The sequence below is a fragment of the Rousettus aegyptiacus genome, unplaced genomic scaffold (assembly GCF_014176215.1).
Source record: "Rousettus aegyptiacus isolate mRouAeg1 unplaced genomic scaffold, mRouAeg1.p scaffold_m13_p_8, whole genome shotgun sequence".
NCBI classification, from domain to species: Eukaryota; Metazoa; Chordata; class Mammalia; order Chiroptera; family Pteropodidae; genus Rousettus; species Rousettus aegyptiacus.
Window position 1 is genome coordinate 14173575 of NW_023416311.1, and position 21111 is coordinate 14194685.

Sequence of the window (21111 nt, forward strand, 5' to 3'; positions counted from 1 at the left end):
ACTAAATTTGTGGTCATCTATCACAGCACTGATAAGAAGCTAATACAGACATAAATAGGATTAGGGATGTTATTAAGAAACAACAGTGAAATTGGTATGGAAAAAGGAGGTGGGGTGAGGTAGGAACAGAATGATAAACCAAGAAGCCCTGTACAGTGAGAGGAAGCAGACAGGATTGAGGTAAGGTGCAGACCTAAAAAATATAAACTCTTCTAACATCTAACATTGTTGGGAAGGGAACCATGGATTAGAGTCTATAGGGCCACCAAAAACTAGGAGGAAGGACATTGGGCTTCCATTAAGTCCATGTCTGCACTAAAAAGGCTTTCCCCAGGGTGACTGGATTCAATAGACTGTCACCAGTATTTTTGATCCAGGCAGAAATGGGCCCTGAGGGTAAAGTAGGGGCCCTCAGCTCTTCAATTACTGACACCTATTTCTTTTGGCTGGGTGGGGGCTAAATCCAAAAGCTAAAATGATAGAAAAACAAAGTTCTTGTCCTTAAAGAGCTTTTATCATGTATGGTACAGTCCCTCAACTTTGGCACTGTTGACATTTTGGACCAGGTAATTGTTGTGGAGACCATGGTGTGCACTGTAGGCCATTGAGCCATATCCTGTCTCCACCCACTAGAGGCCAGGAGCTACCCTCCCTTCCCCAGAGTCTTAACAACCAGCAGTGTTTCCAGACATTACCAAATGTCCTTTGGGAGGCGAATCTGTTCCCAGTTTGAGCTACACTGGTGTGTGGAATAAAGCAGAGGGTGACAAACCATTAAGTCTAAGTCTGCCTAGAACTTGTCAGAAAAAGTTTTGCAGAGCAGGCAACTCTTGTGAGATGAGGGAGGAAGAAGGGAATGTGTGTTTGTGTGTGTGTGTGGGGGGGAGGGTTGGCAGGCACTAAGGGCAGGGATACACATGTGTGTGCTTGTCCCTCTGCTGTAAAGAGGAACATGATATTCTTGGGGTGGGTGGGGAGGGGAAAGCACAAACCACGGGCTTGATGTGACTGGCAGTGAACTAAGAATATAGATGTTTTAGGAAGATGCTACCTACCTGTTTCCTGCTTGAGGAAGTGTACCCATCCACCAAGTTTTCTCTGAACCGAGAAGGGCTGGCTTGCCTGGAGTGACTAAGAGTTGTATACTGATTGGGTTTTAATATCTACTTTAAGAGATGAAGGGATGGGACTGGATGCTCTCTGATGCCCAGTTTAAGGACCTTAACATTTTATATAAGTATATTTTCTCACTTTTAGAAGCTTTACTGAGGTTTAAATTACATATACAATTAACCTGTTCCAATGATTTTAGTAAACATATTGAAATAATCCAGTTTAGAACATTTTTATTACCTCAATCATTTTGCTATTCTTAAAGCTACTGGCCTAAGTGAGAAAGGAGAGTAGTAAGATTCCCTCTGACATCTCCTTAGCAGTCTATACCAACTCTTTGCTTCTTGTTGCTGCTTTTCCCTATTGCTTAGATGGGCTTGCAGCAGCTGTGTAGATTTTTTCCTAAATCAAAAGTACTTTGATCAAAAAAGATCCCTCAGTGTGTGTGTGTGTGTGTGTGTGTGTGTGTGTGTGTATTTTGGTAAAAGTACTGATTACCTGGAAACCCTCTTTTCGTACAAACATGTTTGTACTCTCCCTTCAAACATTTTGTTTGTTTGTTTGTTATGAACAGCCAGGACTTATAGGAGGAATATTAGAGGGGTTATAGTCCAATGAACTTTTGCCTTGAAATTCTTGTGGATCACCCATCTTTATTAAAGAAGTGTGTGTATGATAAAGATTATCTGGTATAACAGCAGATATATAACTATATATAGAATTTACCCTTGAGGATAAATAAAGCAGTGCAAGGAAGACTGAACATGGGGTGGGGTCATTTGCAGGATCATCCTGGTTCTCCCTCAGTCCAGCAGAGACCCCAGTTCTCTTTCACCCAATGCCCAGATCTGCCATTTCTTCACCTTGTCACCATGCATGGTCACGTCCCCACCAGTTTCTCCTGGGATGCCTCACCAGTGAAATGTGTACCATCATTCCTCAGGGACCTCTTGCTTTCCTTGTAATTCACAGACAGTCTTTGTGATTTACATGCAAGTAAGGGGAAGGAGAAACACAAATACTTTCCTTCTGAACAGAAAGAACAAAGTCCTGCTTTCAGTCCCCATGGTGGAGTCTGTGATGCTGATGAAGGTTTGAGCTCTGGCGAAAGCTTTTCCCACACTGGCCACACTGGTATGGCTTCTCTCCAGTATGGATCCGCTGGTGAAGTTTCAAGGTTGACTGTCGCCCAAAGCAGTTTCCACACTCTCCACATGTGTACGGTCTTTCGCCTGTGTGGACTCGCTTGTGTCTTTTCAGTTCTGAATTCCATGTGAAGCTTTTCCCACAGTCATCACATTTGTAAGGTTTCTTCGCTGAGCATGTTGGCTGGTGACCAACACGCTGCAAACGATTGCTTAGGCTTCTTTTACTTCCTTTGCTTTTCTTCAGCTCTCTCAGTGGATGGCTTTTTAAAGGGCTGCTGATGTATTCCAGTTCCCTGCAATGTCTCTGGTATTGAGAGAATGGCTTTTGAGCATTTGTGGGGCTGACCTGCCTCCGTGACAACCGGGAGTCACTCATATTAGTCCCTCTTGGTTCAGGACTCTGCAGACCACTCCCTTTGGATCTGCCAGCTGTCATTGCACATGGCTTTGTTCCTTTAGTCCCCTCCTGTTGGGGATTTTCCTTGTTCTCACTTTTCATTCTGGGGGCCTCTATAATTAGAAAGAATATGTTTCATTTTCTGGGCTTTGAGGAAAGAATCTCAGCAAAAGAGTTATGAAATGCACTGCAAGGTTTCTCAAAGTGTGGTCTTCCACTGGCAACTTGCATTAGACTCATTTGGGAGACTTGCCAAATAAGCAGGCTACCCCTGCATAACCATGGATGCTGAGTCAGAATTTCTGGGGGTTAGGATCTGGAAATCTGCACAGCTGAAAGACTCCTGGAGTAATTCTGATTCATACTACAGTTAGGAACCAAGTTCTCCAACCTCCTCTTTCCTTCCTACTTTTAGGGAAAACTTTTGGAAAGTAGAAATAAGGAAAAACAAACCCATAAGGTCTGAGTATCAACTAAGGAATGAAAAGAAGGAAGAGAGCTGGAATTTCAACATTGCAAATATATCTCTCTCTTACACAGATATTGAAGGACCATCACCATTTCTTCAAATAATGGTAAGTCTAGTAAATGTGGTATTTTCTTTCCTTACAATGTTGACAGCAGTTGTATTCAAAAACTGGAATATGGGTTAGATACGTATACTAATTACAGAAACTCCTCAACTTCTGACCACCAGGACTGAGGATCAGGATGGAAAAGAGCTGGAATGGCCTGTGAGCAAGTTGGAGGATCTAGAGCTGTGCTGCCCCATAGAATTCTTTCCAAATGGGCAATGTGTTTCTGTGTGTATGTATGTGTGTGTGTGTGTGTGTGTGTGTGTGCAGGTGCACACACCCTATTCAATATGGAAGCCACTAGCCACATATGGCTATTGAGTACTTGGAATGTGGCTAGTGTGACTGAGACACTGAATTTTAAATTTTACTTATTTTAAATTAATTTAAATTCATATTTAAATAAGCAGTCCATAAAATTATGGTTATTGCTTTTCAACAAGGTCGTCAAGATAATTCAATGGGGAAAGAATAGTTGTTTCAATAAATGATGCTGAGACAATTGAATTTCCACATACAAAAGAATGAAGTTGTATCCCTACCAATACATACAAAAATTAACTCTAAATGGATTAAAGACCTAAATGTAAGAGCTAAAACAATCTCTCTTTAACAACACATGGGTGTAAATATTTCTAACTTCAAATTAGGCAATGGTATTTTAGATGTCACAAAAACACAAGCAAACAAAGAAAAAATAGATTAACTGGACTTCATCAAAATTAAAAACATTTGTGCTTCGAAGAACACTATCAAGAAAGTCAAAAAGACAAACCATAAGAGAAAATACTTGCAAATTATATGTGTGTGTGTGTGTGTGTCTAGTATCCAAAATATGTAAAGAACTGTTAAAACAACAAAAAGGTAAACTCAATTTGAAAATGAGCAAAGGATCTGACTAGACATTTCTCCAAAGAATATATACAATTGGCAAATAACGAAATGAAAAGATGCTCAATATTATTAGTCATTAGGGAGATAACTCAAAACCTCCATGAGATACTTCACGCCTAATAGAATGGCTATAATCAAAAAAGATCAACAATAACAAATGTTAGCAAAGATGTAAAGAAATTGGAATCCTCATAGGCTGTTGGTGGGAATGTAAAATGGCACAGTTACTTCTGAAAACAGTCTGGCATTTCCTCAAAAGGTTAAACATAATTACTGTATGACCCAGCAATTCCACTCCATGGGCAAGAGAAACAAAAACATGGTCACAGAAAAACCTGTACACAAATATTCATAGCAATATGATTCATAAGAGTCAAAGGTGAAAACAACCCAAATGTCCACCAACTGATGAATAAACAAAACGTCCACTAATAGAATATCATTTGACCACTAAAAGGAATGATGTACTGACACACTCTACCACATAGATGAACCTTGAAAACATTACAAGTGAGAGAAGCCAGTCAAAAAGAGCATACATTGTATGATTCTGGACAATGACATGTCCAGAACAGGCAAGCCCAGAAACAAGAAGTAGGCAGTGGCCACCAGGGAGTAGAGAGGGAGGGATGGAGAGTGACTGCTAATAGATATGAGTTTTTTAGGTCATGAAATATGCAGAAGTTAGATAGTGGTGATAGTTGCACAGTGTGTGAATAAACTAAAAACTACTGAACTGTATGCTTTCAAAGGGTGAATTTAATAGTATGTAAATTATACCTCAATAAATATATATATATATTTTTTTACAATGGAAAAGAAAAGCTTTATAGAAGGGAAAGCACACTTCCAGACGTGGATGCTGGCCTTAGCAAGAGAAGTGTGGCTCAAAAGAATAAATTAAAATTTAAATAGTTGCATGTGACTCATGGCAACTGTACTGGACGGTACAACTCTGAAAGAAGGCACTGCTGGATCTTAGGGATGGGAAGCATGAGAATCTACCGTCTCAGCGATCAAATGAAAGGAGATACAGACTGCACAAACCCAGCTGCCTTGCGGAGGCAGGAGAAGGGAGTGTGTGTGGTCCGCTTTCTTCAGGACTATATAGGCAGGACCTCAGCCAGGGTCACAATGCTTTTCTATTGGATAGCCCAGTTCTTCTCTATTCCTGAGTTCCAAGAATAATCAAAACAAAATGTTTCGTTAATGTGGCAAATCTTAAGAATCAAGGCTCTTGTTTTGTAACTCTATTCTCTGACCTGCTGGCTGTATCCTATATTCACATCACCAAGACTAGCCAAAGTCTCACTGTCAGTCTTAGCAATCACAGGACTATGTAGAACTTCAGACATTTTACTGGCATTGTACCAGAGACAGATAAGGAAGAGAATACAAAAGTTTAAAGCATAGACAATGTTAGAGGAGGAAAAAGAGGCAGAAAATAACATGGAGTGGGGCTTTTCAGACCATTTTAAGCAATGAAACACAGCTACAGATTGCATGGATGTTCATCAGTGGTCATATTTGGATTCATCTTCACTATAGGAAGCTTGAACAGAATAAAAAGGAGGCACTAAAATAGTCCGGTTGTGCACTGGATTGTCAAATAATCATTAACAGAAAATAAAAACATACTTCTTATGTATTGTATCACTATCATTCTAATTAGTGCAATCTGTTAGAGAATAAAGATCTACTACTGAATACAAAATTAAAAAAACCAACACCTGGTCTATGCCTTTTCAGAACCATGAACAGTGTGATGGAGATGAAGTACTTACTGATGAGAGGGAGAAAGGAGGCAGAGTGTTTACCTGACCCAGGCAATTTGGAGGCTGGCTCCAGGAGGAGTGGGGATTTTTCCCAGTGATGGGGGCTCAGCTGGTCCTGAGGTCCTGCCTGGGAAGGCTCCTCCTCCAGACAGCTCTCCCTAGAATATCTCCTAGGAGTTTGCAGTTGAAAATCTGGCAGTTCTTGTTCTCCAAGCTGAGATCCAGTTTTCTCCAAAAGCACCTTCTGCCCTTGCATACAAACAGCCACCTAGGAACAAGACCCATGCATACATTAGAGCACAGCTCAAGGACTGACTGAGGGCAGCTTGACCTCTCACTGATCAGTAATGACCTGTTCACCCTGGGAATTCCTGATAACGGCCTGGAGATCATCTTTGATAGAGATCGCTAAAACTCTCAAAGGAAGCACAGGGAAGGACATGCAGAATGACCAAAATGAGGCTGCTTCAAATCAGCCAATATTTCTTAAGTAGATACCCCTACAGCCTGGGCCTTTCTCAAGGCCTGTAGTCAAAGTCATCAGAGAACAGGCACAAGCATTAGGGTCAGTCATAGCATTGGCTCAGCAGAGTCTCATCCTATGTCCACCTGTCTCCCTACCTCTGCTGGAAACAGGCTCTGTAGGACTAGGAAGCACTATGGTAGCAGGGCTCTAAGAGGACTGCACCAACCCTTTCCTTAACTGCTTCCATTCCCCAAAGCACATGGTTGTTTACCTCCTACCTGGGCCATGACTAGGCTGACTTGGGAGTGGGGGGTTGGAAGGAATAGTATCAATTGAGCTGTGACTTCCTGATCCAAAGGCAAGATGCAAGACACTTCACTGGAACAAGGTCCAATGAAGTTCCCCCCAAATCAAACTCTTACCCAACAGGGTAACACTGTCTGCTAAGAATCCCGATTGTTGGAAAACTTTAAGAGGAATAAATAGGGGGAGATTTGTCAGCAAAGATTCAAGAACCTTACTTGATTTTCTACTTCCTCACAGGAGTGTCATTAGCTGGGTTTTCTGAAAACCTGGTACCTCTAGCTGTGTGTGTGTGTGTTGGGGGGTGGGGGGGGGTGTTCCCAAACAGAGGCCAGAAGACATGTTTGAAGCCACCTGGTTCATTTGTGGACTCAAACTAGGAAGGTGTCCAGAGATCTAACACTATCCAGATGAAAAAGAAATCCTGGGAACCACAAGAGAAGACCCTCCTTACCCACTGCTTTGGTCTTTTGGCTGCTCTGTGAAAATCTTCCACCAGAGTCACCATCTCCTTGCTGCTCATTGGACATCGATGCCTGACCCAACCCTGGATCTCCGGGGGCAGGATGTTCAGAAATTGCTCCAGCACTAGCAGCTCCAAAATCTGCTCCTTGGTGTGCACCTCGGGCTGCAGCCACTGACGGCAGAGCTGTTGGAGCCGGAAGAGTGCCTCTTGGGGTCCAGACACCTCTTGATAACAAAATCGTCTAAAGCTCTGTCGGGAGAGCTCAGGATCGGGACAGTCTTTTTGCAGAGCCGGCCCCCGTTTCTCTTCTAGCTTTGTAATGATGTGTCTCTCTTGCTTGGAGGAAGCCTGAATGTGGGACTGCGAGCTCAAAGTTATCTCCATCTTAGCCGCCATTCTGGGGCTCAGGAGACAGCTTCTCTCTCCTTGCAAACAGCTCAAGCCTGAGGGATCATGGCCCTGGAGAAGTCTTTCTGAATGCTAAAAAGATGCTAGAAACGGAGCTCCTCTGAGGATGTTGAGGAGGACAGGATGCAGACAGGGCCTTCTAATTAGCTAGCCTTGACACCAAACTCATGAAGACAACACAATCCCTGGGAGTGGGAAGAATTTATCTTTCCACCAGTTTCTAGAACTGTCTTGCAAAGGAGAAAAGTCATAACGTCCTAAAAAGAAACTGGGAGAAATACTGCTTTTATTTCAGCGAGAAGAACACGAGGTCTCAGAAGAAATGTACAATATGACCTAGGAGGCTGACAGGAATCCCTAGGAAAAGTTCGAGTTGTCAGACAGGTAGCCTACACCAACTCTCCCGCATCCTGGTTAAGGCGACCTACAGCATCACGCCGGGAGCTCGAAGGTGAGCCCAGACAGGCTGCGGTGCACGTCGGGGGTTGGGAATCTGCAGAAGCCTCCTGCTTGCGAGCAAGGTAGACGGAGGCACCGCAGCTCACTCCCGAAGATTAGCAGGCCCAGCTGCTCCGCCCTTCGAGGACGCCCGGCTCGGGCCCCGCGAACCAGCTGGCCCTTGGGCTTGGAGAAGCTCACGCACTCCCGTGCGCTGCTCAACTTCGTGGCCGGGTTAGAGCCCAGGAGGGCGCCTGGGATGTCAGCGATGCTAATAGCCCCGCACCCCACGCCCACCTGCAGCGGACTCACCTCTCTGGGGACCAGGGAACCGGAACCCAGAAGCCAGCCTGAGGGCGGGGCAGAGCCTCTTTTCGCGGACACTCCCACTAGCGGCCAAGGGGCTACGCCACAGGAGAGCCCCCCTCCTTTCCAGAAGGATTGCCTTCTCGAGGGCGAGCTCTCTCGTCTATTGACTGCTGGACCTGTCGACGTTGTCCGGGAACGGCGCTCCGTCATCATACTGCACCCTGGGAGTTGTAGTCCGGTGGCATGGCTTGCGAGCATGCGCAAAGGGTGTGCTAACGCCAGGGTTCGTAGCACTGACTTCCGGCCCAGCGGTTGAGCGAGTGTAGGGAGTCTTCTGGTGAGTGTTCTGCTTGTTCCTAGCCGAGGGCTGGCGGCTGGGCCCTGTGCCAGCCTGGGGACCTCTTGCCGCCAGGAGTCTTTTCGGGGCTGTCGCGCCAGGCCCGGACCCCCTTCGCATACTCCACGGTCACCTTTCTGCGCCCGGGTGCCCTCGGACCGCACAAGTCGGCCAGGCTCAGTTCCGATCTCTGTGCTGGAGCCAGAACTCCCTCTGACCTCGGATCCTGTTCATCTCATCCCTATATCGCTCAAGCAGGGAGCCTGCGGTTGTTGTCCTACGCCACTTCAGCCACAATATCTAACTTTAGCACCGAGTAGTGCTCTTGGAGTGCCCAGTGCATCCTTGCCGAGTGAAAATGAATCAGTCCAGCCCCCATTTTCAGCCTGCTTTCCGCTGAGTGGATCATCGCCAGATGGAAACACGTTTTTGAGATACCATAATTTTAAAATTATGAATGGGATGTCAGGAGTCAAGAGGAGTGCCGGCTCCGCTTCCTGCGTGAAACTAGGCTATCATTTATTATTTTTCAGATTAAGTGCGGGATGTACGAAATGTGTAAGGCAAGGGGTACAGGGTCTAGACCCGGCCTTGCTGCTGGGAAGTTATGCTACGTGATGAAACTTTTTGTTAAAACAAAACCAAAAATAGTTAACAATGCCTTTGATTCCTCTATCTCTAGTCCCTCCTGCTGCATTGACATGTAAAGAGAATGTAAATGAAGGCAGTTCAAGTTCTTTGGAAAAAAGCCAACCTGAATCCATTTTTTAAGTAAATATTTTACTCCTATAAATAGGCTCACCCCTTTGGTGGATAAGTGGAATGTTGAGTGGAACCTAATTGCAAATAGCTTCAGGCTTATATCCTCCCAATTTAGCAATTCTCAGAAAATTTGGAACTTCTCCCATCCCATCTGCATGTAAAAACTCAGAACTTTGACAAGCCTACCCTTTCTCAGATAGGGTAGGGAAAAGGGTACTGTAATGAATAGCCCCACCAGAGCCAAAGGAATAGAGAAGAGCCCTTTTAAAAAGGAAGAAGATGCTGCTATCGGAAGGGGGGAGATGCTGAGGGTGAGGGTGGGGAGGAGGTAGCATACAGAAGACCAGAATAATCATTTATCAGTCACAGTGTGTGTGTGGTGGTGGTAAGGACGAGGATGTAGTAGTGATGAAGAAGGTTAATTAATAGGCACTCACAACTGGCCTGGGTCCAGGCTCCTTAACCATAGGGGAGGGCAGGGACAAGACTCAGGCATGTGGGGACTATGAGGAAGAACAGCTAGACTACACTGTGAAAAGTAGTTTGGAGAATTCGTTAGCAGACAAATCTGGCTGGGGAGAAAAAAATATTTTTAGTGCTTTGGATCCTTGGCTTGGATTGTGGAGGGAATAAAGGAAAAGGATAGAAATAAATCACAAGAAGCAGAGAGAAGGAATGTGGGACAGTTTTATGCTGTCTTTTCCATTCTTCCTTCAAAGTTGAGCCCATTTCAGCCGTCAGTCTGCACATATATGTTACTCTAATGACTCTGATTCCAGAAAGACACTGCTTTCACTGGTATCCAGGAGAAACTCCTCCTAGTGACAGGTAAAGAGATGGAATCTGACCTCCAGGGTGGAAGTGGCAACCAGTGAGATAGTTTGCCAAGCAAATGATGTCTGCAACAAGGAGTCCCCAGGCATAGCCATCCCCAAGTGAGGACTCCACACATGGACAGAAATCAGACCTTCATAGAAACAGCCCTGATTACAAAGCTTCCCGACAGTGCTTCAGGCAGTTCTGCTACCAGGAAGGTAGCTGGCCCCCATGAAGCTTTAGCATACTCTGGGAACTCTGTTGTCAATGGCTAAAGCCTAAGACACACTCAAAAAGGAAATTCTGGAGCTGCTGGTTTTGGAGCAGTTTCTTACTCTCTTGCCAGAGGAAGCAGCATTCAGAAAATGGTGATGAAGCTGTGGCTCTGGTTGAGGATGTACAGAAAGTACCTGGGCAACAGGTGAGAAAGGGAAGTCAGAACCTTGTGGTTTTGGTTATCAAGAAGTTGGGATGAGGAGCACAGGAATCCAGTTACTGGAGAGGCTCTTAGTTGAGAAATGCCCATTAGCCCTCTGCCACCCACCAGAAAGTATTAGTTATCTTGAGTTGGTCCTATGCCTTTAGTCTATGGGAAGAATTTAACATTTACTGAAATAACTTAGACATTCAATGAATGTTTAGAGTCCGTAATTAAAGTGCTAGAAACACTCAGAAAAGTTATTCAAAACAAGGTCAAGGAAAGGACAACTATCCTTCATCTGAGAGGTAAGGGAAATTAGAGATGAATTAAAATCTAATCTCTCTTGCTGAAAGGTTCCTGGAGGGCAGAGTGCCATGGGTGGTACACTAAACAAAGTTGTATTAGTGCTGGTCCTTGCTGCCTGGATTAGCTGGTCAGTTAGGGACAGTGATGAGTATTACCAAATATCCTCTTTAGAGGTATGGACTAGGTCTGAGAAATGATCAGTATAACTGTCATATATTTTGGGAGAAGAGAGGTGTGAAAGGCTCAGGAGAAGGAAAAATAACATGAGGGCTTTGATTGCGGGAGGTTTGTTAGAAAGAAGACAGCTAAAGTCCGAATCAGAAGTCCAGGAGAAGCATAGAGTAACGGAGGAGTATCGGTCAGAGGAATGCTGTAGCCTGAGTACGTCTGTGGTCGGAGCCGAAGCAGCTTTCTGGGTGCCGAGTCTGCATGGCTGGAATAGGGGGTGCTTGTGTTTTACAGTGAGGAAGGCAGGATATACACTGGCTCTGGCAGGGAGAGAGGTGGAAAGGAGATGCAGATGAAATGTTGTAGGACCGAGTAGTTTTGACATAACTTGGAGAGGGAAGAGCAGTGTAGTGGTGATGCGTTAGATTAGGAATTAAGGAAGTTAATTTAAAATCCATGGGATTGGGACTATTAATAACTAAAATGGAGAAGGGCAGGTAGGAGCACATGTATGAAGTTAGAATTTGGTGAGAACTAAATAGACTGGGAAACCCTATATGCTAGTAGTCATCCTGGTCTCAGTTCCCCTTGTTGATGATCTCTAGAATGAAAATAGGACAAGAATGTAAGGGTTAAAACAGCTATTTGAAACCAATCATGAAAGCAAAGGAGAGAGAAAGAAGTGGAGGTAAGAAGAGGTAACAGGTTGATACCGTTTCTCAGGACTCAATTGCTTCTCAGTACCTCTCCTCACAGATCGCAGGAGCCTTCTAAATTGGAAGCTGATGTTCTCTCTTCTAACAAATGTACAGCACTTTGACCACTTTTGGTGTGTCAGCCTCTGCTAGGTGCTTTCATATAAGTGATCTTATTACTCAAGACCAAGTGATTGTGACCAAATTCTATTCATTTTCACTTTTTTAACAGTAGCCCTGAGAATATTTCTCTTCAGCTTCCCTGTATCTCACATCCTTTTGTAATGCCACTCTAAGGGACTGTAAAGTCCAGCTTATGGCTAATATTCTATCTCAGGTCCTCAATTCTGAAAAGGACTTGAAAATGCTCCTTGAGGAGACAGCCCCTTTGGGACCAACCAGAGAATCACTGAGATCCCACCTGAAACAGGAAGTTCATCCAGAGGAACAGACTTTGAAGGGGTCATGGAGCTCACAGCAAAGACCACAGGAACAGCCTAAAGGTAAGTAGAAGCCTCCTCCTTCACCCAAGGAGGAGGAGAAGCAATCATTGATGGGAAATATAGGTCTGAGCTTGAGTTGGCTCCTGGGTTCCAGATTAAAGGCCTTTGAATTATATCCACAAAATAAGATTTCAAATTAGTTGATGTTAATAGCACATAATTAGATTTGACATGCTCTATGTGTTAGTCAAATTCTCTTTTATTACAATCTAATTCTGTTACTTCTGAATAAGTTCTGTTAAGGTGGACGTGTTTACCCTCACCTCTGCATACCCATTCTTCATGTATTTGAAAACATTAACATCCCTGCTCCATCCAGTTTAATCTCTTCCAGAATGCACATCTCCTATTATTTTGCCCTTCTTCCAAAGCTCTATTGCTTTTACTTGTCTCAATTTTTTTAGATGCAAATTTTATTTTTTAAAAATATTTTAATTTAGGTGAAATTCACATAACATAAAATTAGCCACTTTCAAGTGAACAATTCAGTGATATTTGGTACATTAAAAATGTCACACAATCACCACCTCTATCTAGTTCCAAAATATTTCATCCCCCCACTCCCCCACAAAGGAAACCCTGTACCCACTGAGCAGTTGTTCCTTGTTTTCTATGGATTTGCCTAGCCTAGACATTTCATAGCATTGGAATCCAACAATCTGTGACCTTTTATGTCTGACCTCTATTTCATTTAGCATTTATCACTACTTAATTCCTTTTTCATGGCCGAGTAATATTCCATTGCATTGACAGACCAAGGCTCTATTTTTATTAGTCTCTGTGAAGCGCTTTGGCTCCATACATTTCTAGATAGCCTAGCTTTTTCTGCTTAATTGAAAGCTGCCATTATAATTTCCTAAATAAATTTTGTTATTTATCTATCTGTCTGTCTGCCTTTTATTTATTTACTTACTTATTATTTACTTATTCATTCATTCATTTGTTTATTTGTTTTATTTTATAGCAGAAAAGAAAAGCTTTATTAGGAAGTGAAGGTACACTTCCAGATGTGAAAGTGGGCCTGGGCAAGAGAAGCATGGCTCAAAAGGCCGCTAAATAAATTTTAAAAGCTAACTCATCTTTAAATAACTCAAATCCTGGAAGAAAAGATAGTGTCTTCGTGCTGTTTATATTGGCAAGCTTCTGTTGATGAAATGGACAATCTTAAGAGGTTTATTTGCTTTTATATTTTTTAAGGAATATAAATATTCTGTTAATATCTTTTTAAACTTTGTCACTTAGCATTTACTTCCTTTTAATCCTGGGAACATCCGTACTCTCTCTGGTGTGTGATTTCTGAGGCTCTGGGGTCTGTGAGTCTAGGCGGGCAGGACTTGTGTTCCAGGTCTGCGCCTTTCATTCACTGCGCCTGCATGCTGCTCAGATCCCAAGTGTTTTAACTTTCCCAGGGTCACAGACCTCTGAATGTCCTCTGAAGATCCATTAATAGGTCATCAAAATGAACCATTCCTTTGTAGATTTCTTGATGGTGGGGGTCTGGGAAACAATACAGCCATTCTATCTTGGTCTGAAAAAAAGTTTTGAGTTACTGTGGTGTTTTGTTTTGTTTTGTTTACCTCCTACAGCACCTGACTGTGGTGTTTTTAAGAGTACTTGGTTATCTCTGGATGGCAGGGCTTTGAGAGATTCCTGCTTACCATTAGTCTCTCAAAATTATTCTTTTTATAATATCCACATATTTCTTAAGAATGAAAACAATAAAACTATTATGCCAAGAAAAATCTGGAACTTCTGCATACACAGAGAAGCCATCGGCTATGGCAGTCATCCTCAAACTTGAGTATACCTCAGATTTATCTGGGGGCCTGTTAAAACAGATTCCTAGGCATCACCCTCAGAGCTTCTGATTCAGTATATCTGAGGTAAGGCCCGGGAATATGTATTCTGATAGGTTTAGGTACTGCTGATGCTGCTTGCCCAGGGACCCTACTCAGAACTTCTGCTCTGTGTGTCTATTATGTGGAAGCTACCCTCTAACAGAGGCTGTTTCTCCCCCAGACTGGCTTCCTCCAGAGGCTGCCAGGAACTGTCCCTTGAAGAGAGGTCTTCAAGACCAGGAGACAGGTGCTGTGCTCTGGACTGCTGAGATCCAGGTGAGCTGTGGTTGATATCTTTTGTCTCGGAGTTCCCATTTCACCTCGCACTCATTCTCACTCTAAAACTCATTCTTTCCCAGAGATGTCAGAAAGACTTTTTTTGTGGTTCAGTATACTTATCTTGGGTTATTTTCTCATTTTCTCCACTCTGACGTCATCACATGGCTGCTTACCCAAACCTATCTTTCCCCTGGGGGCCTGATCTCCATTGCCTTGCTCTGCCCCTGACCTGATGACTGTGGTCCTGTCTCTGCCCTACCCCAGGCTAGAATGGTCCTATTTTATCAGTATCAGCAGACCCCGGTACTGTTACTGGGGCCAGTTGCTTTTGAAGACAGAGCGTATCCCTCTATCAGGAAGGATGTAGACACCTTGGACCTGCAGAGGGCCCCATTCAGGCATGTTACACAGAAGAATAGCAGAAACATCTCGCTAAGTAAGGATCTGTATTCTCTCTAGTTCCAGAGTGGATGTGTTCAGTTGTTCAGGGAGAGAGTCCAAAAGAACCTGAGAAGGAAAGAGACAGATAGATGCAGTGGGGACCCTGTTAGGTAGAGGGAAAGAAGGAAATAAACAGGAAAATACTGAGTGTAAGCAGGACAAAGAAAAAAGAAGATGCAGAGAAAGAAAGACTGAGACAGAGACACAGAGAAAGGAAGTCATAGAGAGGGACACGGAGACTGAAAGAAAAGGGAAGCAGGGGAGTCAGAGGATTCATAATAAATATGTACAGCATGTGTGACAGTGAGCAAGAATAAGGGAGGGGGCGGGAGACTGAAAGAAGTATGAACGAAGAGAGTGGAGAGGGCAAGAGAGGGAGGGGAAACAGAGACAACAAGAAAAACACAGCAGGAAACAGCAAACAGTGAGGCATAGACTGTGTGATGAATAGGTGAAAGATGAATGGACATGTGTTCACAGACAGCTGTGATGTCCTGAGTGGCAGAGATTAAAAACCGATACAACCTAACCGTGACAGTCCATGTCTATGCCTAGGCCCTTCAGAAGCACCAAGAGCCCTTTTCCAGTCTCAGGACAGATCTTTTCCCTTTCTCAAATCAGTTCGGCCCTCTCTGGGCTGCTGCTCCTCAGAGAAGCCTTCCTGACCATCAGATTCAGAGACAGGTTCTCTGCAGCAGGCTTTGTCCTCAACATCTCCTCCCTGCTTCTTCACATGCAGGGTTTCCCGTTCATGGTCCAAATGTCATCTCTGGGCTGGATCAGAGAAAACAAACAGGACCCCAGATATTCACTCCTGCAGAGTGAAGAAAATTTCTGACCTTTCTACAGGAGAGACTGGAGGGGAAGTCCATGAGACACCAGCAAAAGGAGAAGGAAAAAATCAAGGGTGACACAAAATAGCTGGAATTGGCAGATAGGAAAATAGCAGGCACATCCTTGGTTGCTGATGAAATCAGAACTTTCAGTTCTCAGTGAGCTTCAGTTTTATAAGAAATTCCAAGTGCACAGTAAAGCAGCCAGCTATATAGGGAAGTTGCCAAACTCTTGTGTGAACGTTTCCACTGGGCTCTGGAGCAGTGTCAAGCCAAGTTGAGAAGCTCTGGGCCAGTTGCTGTCAAGGAAGAGGAAGTCATGGCCCTGTGCCTTTCAGGAGATGGAAGCTCTGCTGGCCTCACAGGGGTCCTCCAGTTCTAGGACCTTGGCAGATAGGATAGTTGAGGCCAAAAGGCCCATGGAGACAGAAAGAGGTGGGAAATGAGGATGCTTTGGAGGGCTCAACTCAGACAGCTACAAATCCAAAACAAGCAGCCAGTCCAGGAAACTTGAAGCCACCCTGGCATCTACAGCCTGCTCCAGAGTCACTTGCGTGAGGACATTTCTGCACATGTGTCCTGGTCCTGATCACATATAAGCAAACTGCTCTTCCAAACTGGGACTTGTCTTCCTGCTATAAATTGAAGATGGATCCTGTTCCCTCACTTTTGGGGGTATGCTGGGATAAAAGCTATAGTGGGTACCCAGTGTAAAGCCACTCATTTGATCATGTGCAGGTTACATATAGGGAAAGGTGGCACCTGAACTCTTATATTGTCTGATAACCCAAGGGATTTTGTCTTGAGTTGAGAAATTAGAAAGCCAAAGTCAGGTACCTTTCTTTCACCAAAGTAGTGAATTGTTGGAGTAGGTGTTATATCGAGATTTTGCTAATAGAACATAAAAAGAATGAAGGTGTTGTTGCCCAGAAGCATGAGTCTTCTCTGTGGAAGGCGGGTGATATCCTAGCAGGTACCACTGTGTGAATTCAAAGGTTGTCCTGTTAGTCTGGGAATCAGGTTCCATTGCAGCTGCAGGGTAATGGACCAGAATAAGAGTAATCAGGAGTGCAGGGCCAGAGGATGGGTTGCATCTTTTGTGTAAGCTGTCAGGTTAGTCCTTATTGAAGAAGTGGCATTTGAACAAAGACTTGAAGTTGAGAAGGAATGAGCCATGTGGCTTTCTGGGGAAAGAGTGTTAAGAGACAGAAGGAACAGTCAGTCAGTCAGTGCAGAGGCTCATGGTGGAGCAAAACTTGGCAAGATGGCCAGTGTGATCTACTGCAGAATGAGTAATAAACAAGATTCATGAGCCAGATCGCATAGGGCAGTAGTAGAAGTGACGGGAACTGCATTATGAGTGTTTAAAAATGTTTACAACACTTTAATATTGTTGTGCTATCCTACTGCATTTTTATAGTACTTTATAAACAAAACCCCCTGCTTTTTCACAGAAATCTGAGAATCACTAAGATAGACCTTGAGGACCTACATAAAAGACATTGATTTTCAGAGTTATAAGGGGTATCCTTTGAAGGACCTGAGTAGAGAAGAATTAGTTTTAATACGACCACTTTAGAAATTTCAATTTATTTGGCACTTAACTCTACTTAAAATTTGCATCTTTTTTTTGTTGTTGTTTTGCTACAGAAACTTGTAGAGGACTGCCCTCCTCGAAGGCAAGATCCATTCATGTTGATATTTGCATTTCTCATAAAATAGTACAGTAGGCATTCAATACATGTTAGTTGAATTGAATGAAAAAAGAAGGGGGTCACTTTGACTCCTGGGCTGAGAACAGGCTGTAGGAGATCAAGAGTGGAATCAAGAAGACCAGGAAGGCGGCTCCGGTGTAATCCTGGCACCAGATGATGGTGGCTCGGAGAGAGTGGAGTAGAGGAGGTGATAATTAGAGGCTGTGTGCCCTTCAGAGCATCATGACCAGATGTAATCAGAATGCATGTGCTCAGACAGCTCTGAGAAAATAAGCCCCCACCAACTGGCCCAGATGCCACCCTTTTGAGGGGATGCTAGGCCTCAGTTGGGTGTAGGGTTCTCGAATTGCCATGAAGCCTGAACTGCTATTCTCAGGCATTAACTGCTTATTCTCCCTTTGGAATAATAACTGCTATATTATAGTTTCTTGCTTCTACAAGGATGAGAAGAGATGTAACAGATGGAAATGGGCACATTGAGGGGGTACTCAGGCATCAGAGGTGGGAGTAGGCAGAAATCTTCTATAACCAGCTCTTCTCTACTTTGAATCTTTGCTTCTATCCAAGTCTCCTCTGTTCACCATTTCCTTTTATGTGACCACAAGACCTCAGGGATTCCCACCATTGTGGAGACAGGTGAGCACTGTCCTTACCATGATTCATCTCTCAGGGGAAATGCAGAGGTTCAGGATAATCAAAGAGAAATAGAAGTGGCAGCTTTCATAAGTCGTCTACACTCCTCAGTTGGAGGGGATGTCTTCCCTATTACACTGAATGTTTTTGTTTTAGGAAAAAGCCCACAGTGATATATCTTCAAGGAGTGGTGGCAACTAACTGTGACATTGTTTGAGGATGGTCAAAAGATGGTAAAGTCCACATACAGGACATTACCCTAGCGATCAAGAGGGAGCTGTTTTTGCTCCTGATCTTGTCATCATGTTGATGAATGGCCTCATATAGGCCAAGGACTTTAGGTTTTCATGGTGTTTAAGGATTATTTCCCTTGCAACTGAGTGCTTGATTTAGCATTTACCAGTTTCTTTCAAAGAGTCTATGTCATTTTTCCCCCATGGAATTCCACTTAATGTGCTTCCTTAGATTGCTGGTTTGGACTTGAACCCAGACTTTCTTTTCTTGCCTCCTTCTCCACCACGGGTCCTCTTTTCATAACCTAAGTCTCTGCTTGCCAGATACTCAGAAACTTCTTTTCTTCTTGTTAGAGCTGGCTAGTCTCAGAGTGGCCTTTTATGATTATACTCCCAGAAAATAGGCTTTTTAAGAATTGAGAGTACACCTACAGACAAACTGACAAATGACATAAAGCATAACTCCTTCCCTCAGTTTTGTCATTGTGTCAGAATATCCAAAAAGAGACAGGATAAGAGAAAAGTAAGTCGAATTAAGGTATATTTACCTATGATCACAAAAATTGGAGGTTAAAATATTAATTGGAAAGTAAAACTTAGCTTTTTAATTAGCAGAAGACTGAATCACATGAAGAATTCCAGTTAGGTATTTCTTCTCTGTTGTGGTTTAAATGTAACTCTTTCCTCATTCTATTATTTTCCTTCTCCATGATCCAGTATAATTTTATTCTTTCAGGCTTTGAGATCAAGAATGGGATTAAAAAAGATAATATAAAATGGGATGATTCAGAAGTAGACATAAACATGGCTATATGGAGAAAGTCTAGTGGAGAAGTGTTCTGGCACTCTGAGCTGAAAACAGGCTGGGAGTGTGAGAGTGTTAAGAAGATAACATAGACATTCACCAGGGAAGAGTGAGGGGAGAACCCCATCTCAAGAGAGGATAAGTCACTAAAGACTTTGGACCAGGAAGAAGGCCTGGACTCATCCCCTCTGTGGGAGAAAGTGTTCTCAGAGTTCTCCCTCCTCACCACCAGCCAGCCCCAGAACTGGAAAAAGCTTCTAAATATTTACATCATGAATTTGGGAAAAGCTTTATCCGAAGTTCTTATCTTGTTTGGTATCAGAGAATCCACACAGGAGGGAAGCCTTACAAGTGCAGTGAATGTGAGAAAGGCTTCAGCGAGCACTCCAACTTCACTGCCCACCTAAGAACTTACATGGTGGGGAATGTGGGAGAAGCTTCAACCAGAGCTCTAGCCTCATCGTTCACCAGAGGCCCCACACTGGGGAGAAGCCTTGTCAGTGCACTGTCTGTGGGAAGAGATTCAACACCAGTGCCCAGTTTAGCATTCACCGGCGAGTCCACACAGGGGAGAGCCTATACAAGTGTGTGCAGCGTGGGAAAAGCTTCAACAATAGCAAGCACTTCAGTGCCCACCAGAAAACCCACACTGGGGAAAAGCCTTACAAGTGCCCAGTGAGAGAAAAGATTCACTAAGAATGCTGCCCTCATCTGCCATCAGGAAGTACACACAAGAGATCCATCACAGGAAGAGATGTGCTGAGTGTGTAAGAAACCTGACACATCAGTTCCTTAGGTCCACATGTGTTTCTCAGAGCTTCCTTCTGCTGTGGAGCATTCTACTAGCCACACCCTGGATTAGCGGTAAACTTATTGACAACTGGTCCTCTGGGAATAGGAATCAGCCTAAGAATGCTGAACCCTCTTTCCATCTCTGCCTCTGATTCCAGAGTCTTGTCTCACTGTGGACTTCAATTTTGCTTACAAGGGCAGAGGCTACGGGACCCATAAATCCTGCCAGGAAATTAGGGTATCCTAGGTATGAACAGAGAATGGGTCACTAGATGCCTGAGAAGACATTCTCCCTCTCATGGGGAGCACATCTAGAAGTTTAACAGCATGGCTCTGTTCTAAACCAACAGTTGAGCTCTAGGCACCTACTATTTTGTACCACTGCTACCTTCAGGGCGGATCACTACTCTGTAACACAGCTGCCATTGAAAAGGGAGCAAAGGAAATGAAAGATAGGTTAAGCCATTGAGTAATAGTAAGTCAAAGCAAGTGATCCTTAGCAAGTGTAACATCTGGTTTAATCTTTGTGAGATTTCTCATCTCACCATCTCACCATCACCCTCACTCGTTCCTGGCTTCTTGTCTCTTATAATAAGCAGTTTCTATAGGCATTATTATTTCTGATGAAAATAAAGGTGTTTCTCCCTCCGCTTCCCTGGCATTTGGTCGTAATTTTCTCCATTAGAAACTTAACACTCACATAGAAGTCCTGAGGAAGATCTAAGTATAGAACCTGCTTCAGGGTAGTAGCACATACAGAGAAGGAATTAGGGGCAGGAAATGGGGAGAGAAGGAATAGAATAAGGTGGGAAGGGTTTGAGCTTTCACTGAGAAGAAAGAAAAATAGAGGGACTGCAGGAGGTTCTGACTGCAGGTGAAAGGCAGAGTGAGTGTGAGGAGCCATAAGAACCAATGTTAAAATGTAGTGATCAAAACAAGGCATAGGTATTTAAGCCTTTTTGAAATCTGCATGGATAAAAAGTACTAAAAGGAGGATACATTATACATGACTCTTGGCCCAAACACTGATGATGTTAGCACCTTGGATAACTTACAGTGAAAAGCAAGCGACATTCGACCTTAAAGATAAGAATTTTTTTTTTCCTAAACGGGGAAGAGAAGTAAAGGCAGGACAGAGAATACACTTCAGTGGTTCCTCAGTTTAAACCTTGCTGGGGCCACCCTACATTTCCTTGTATACGCTGTCCTTGAACATGGCCCTTAGGATAAGCTATGCTGGCC

At 43.7% G+C, this 21111-nt stretch overlaps 2 protein-coding genes across 3 annotated transcripts; one reads left to right on the plus strand and one right to left on the minus strand.

The window, feature by feature from the left end:
- Positions 1 to 1746: 1746 nt before the first annotated feature.
- On the minus strand, positions 1747 to 8426 carry ZNF174 (zinc finger protein 174). 2 transcript variants are annotated; one of them, XM_016166630.2, is made up of 4 exons: positions 8296 to 8426; positions 7126 to 7813; positions 5945 to 6170; positions 1747 to 2771 (listed from the first exon to the last, which is right to left on the minus strand). In XM_016166630.2, the coding sequence occupies exons 2-4, from the start codon at positions 7531 to 7533 to the stop codon at positions 2170 to 2172; spliced, it is 1236 nt and encodes a 411-aa protein (XP_016022116.1). In that variant the 5' UTR covers positions 7534 to 7813; positions 8296 to 8426; the 3' UTR covers positions 1747 to 2169. The 2 variants fall into 2 exon arrangements, with proteins under 2 accessions (XP_016022116.1, XP_016022115.1); XM_016166629.2 differs by lacking the exon at positions 8296 to 8426 and having other exon boundaries at positions 7126 to 8289.
- A 109-nt stretch (positions 8427 to 8535) lies between these two features.
- Positions 8536 to 20521, plus strand: ZSCAN32 (zinc finger and SCAN domain containing 32). Its single transcript, XM_036225787.1, is given in 8 exon segments — positions 8536 to 8629; positions 12135 to 12300; positions 14320 to 14414; positions 18990 to 19153; positions 19155 to 19302; positions 19304 to 19493; positions 19496 to 19748; positions 19750 to 20521. Coding segments are annotated over 7 exon segments (1080 nt in total). The 5' UTR covers positions 8536 to 8629; positions 12135 to 12161; the 3' UTR covers positions 19841 to 20521.
- The last annotated feature ends 590 nt before the right edge of the window (positions 20522 to 21111 follow it).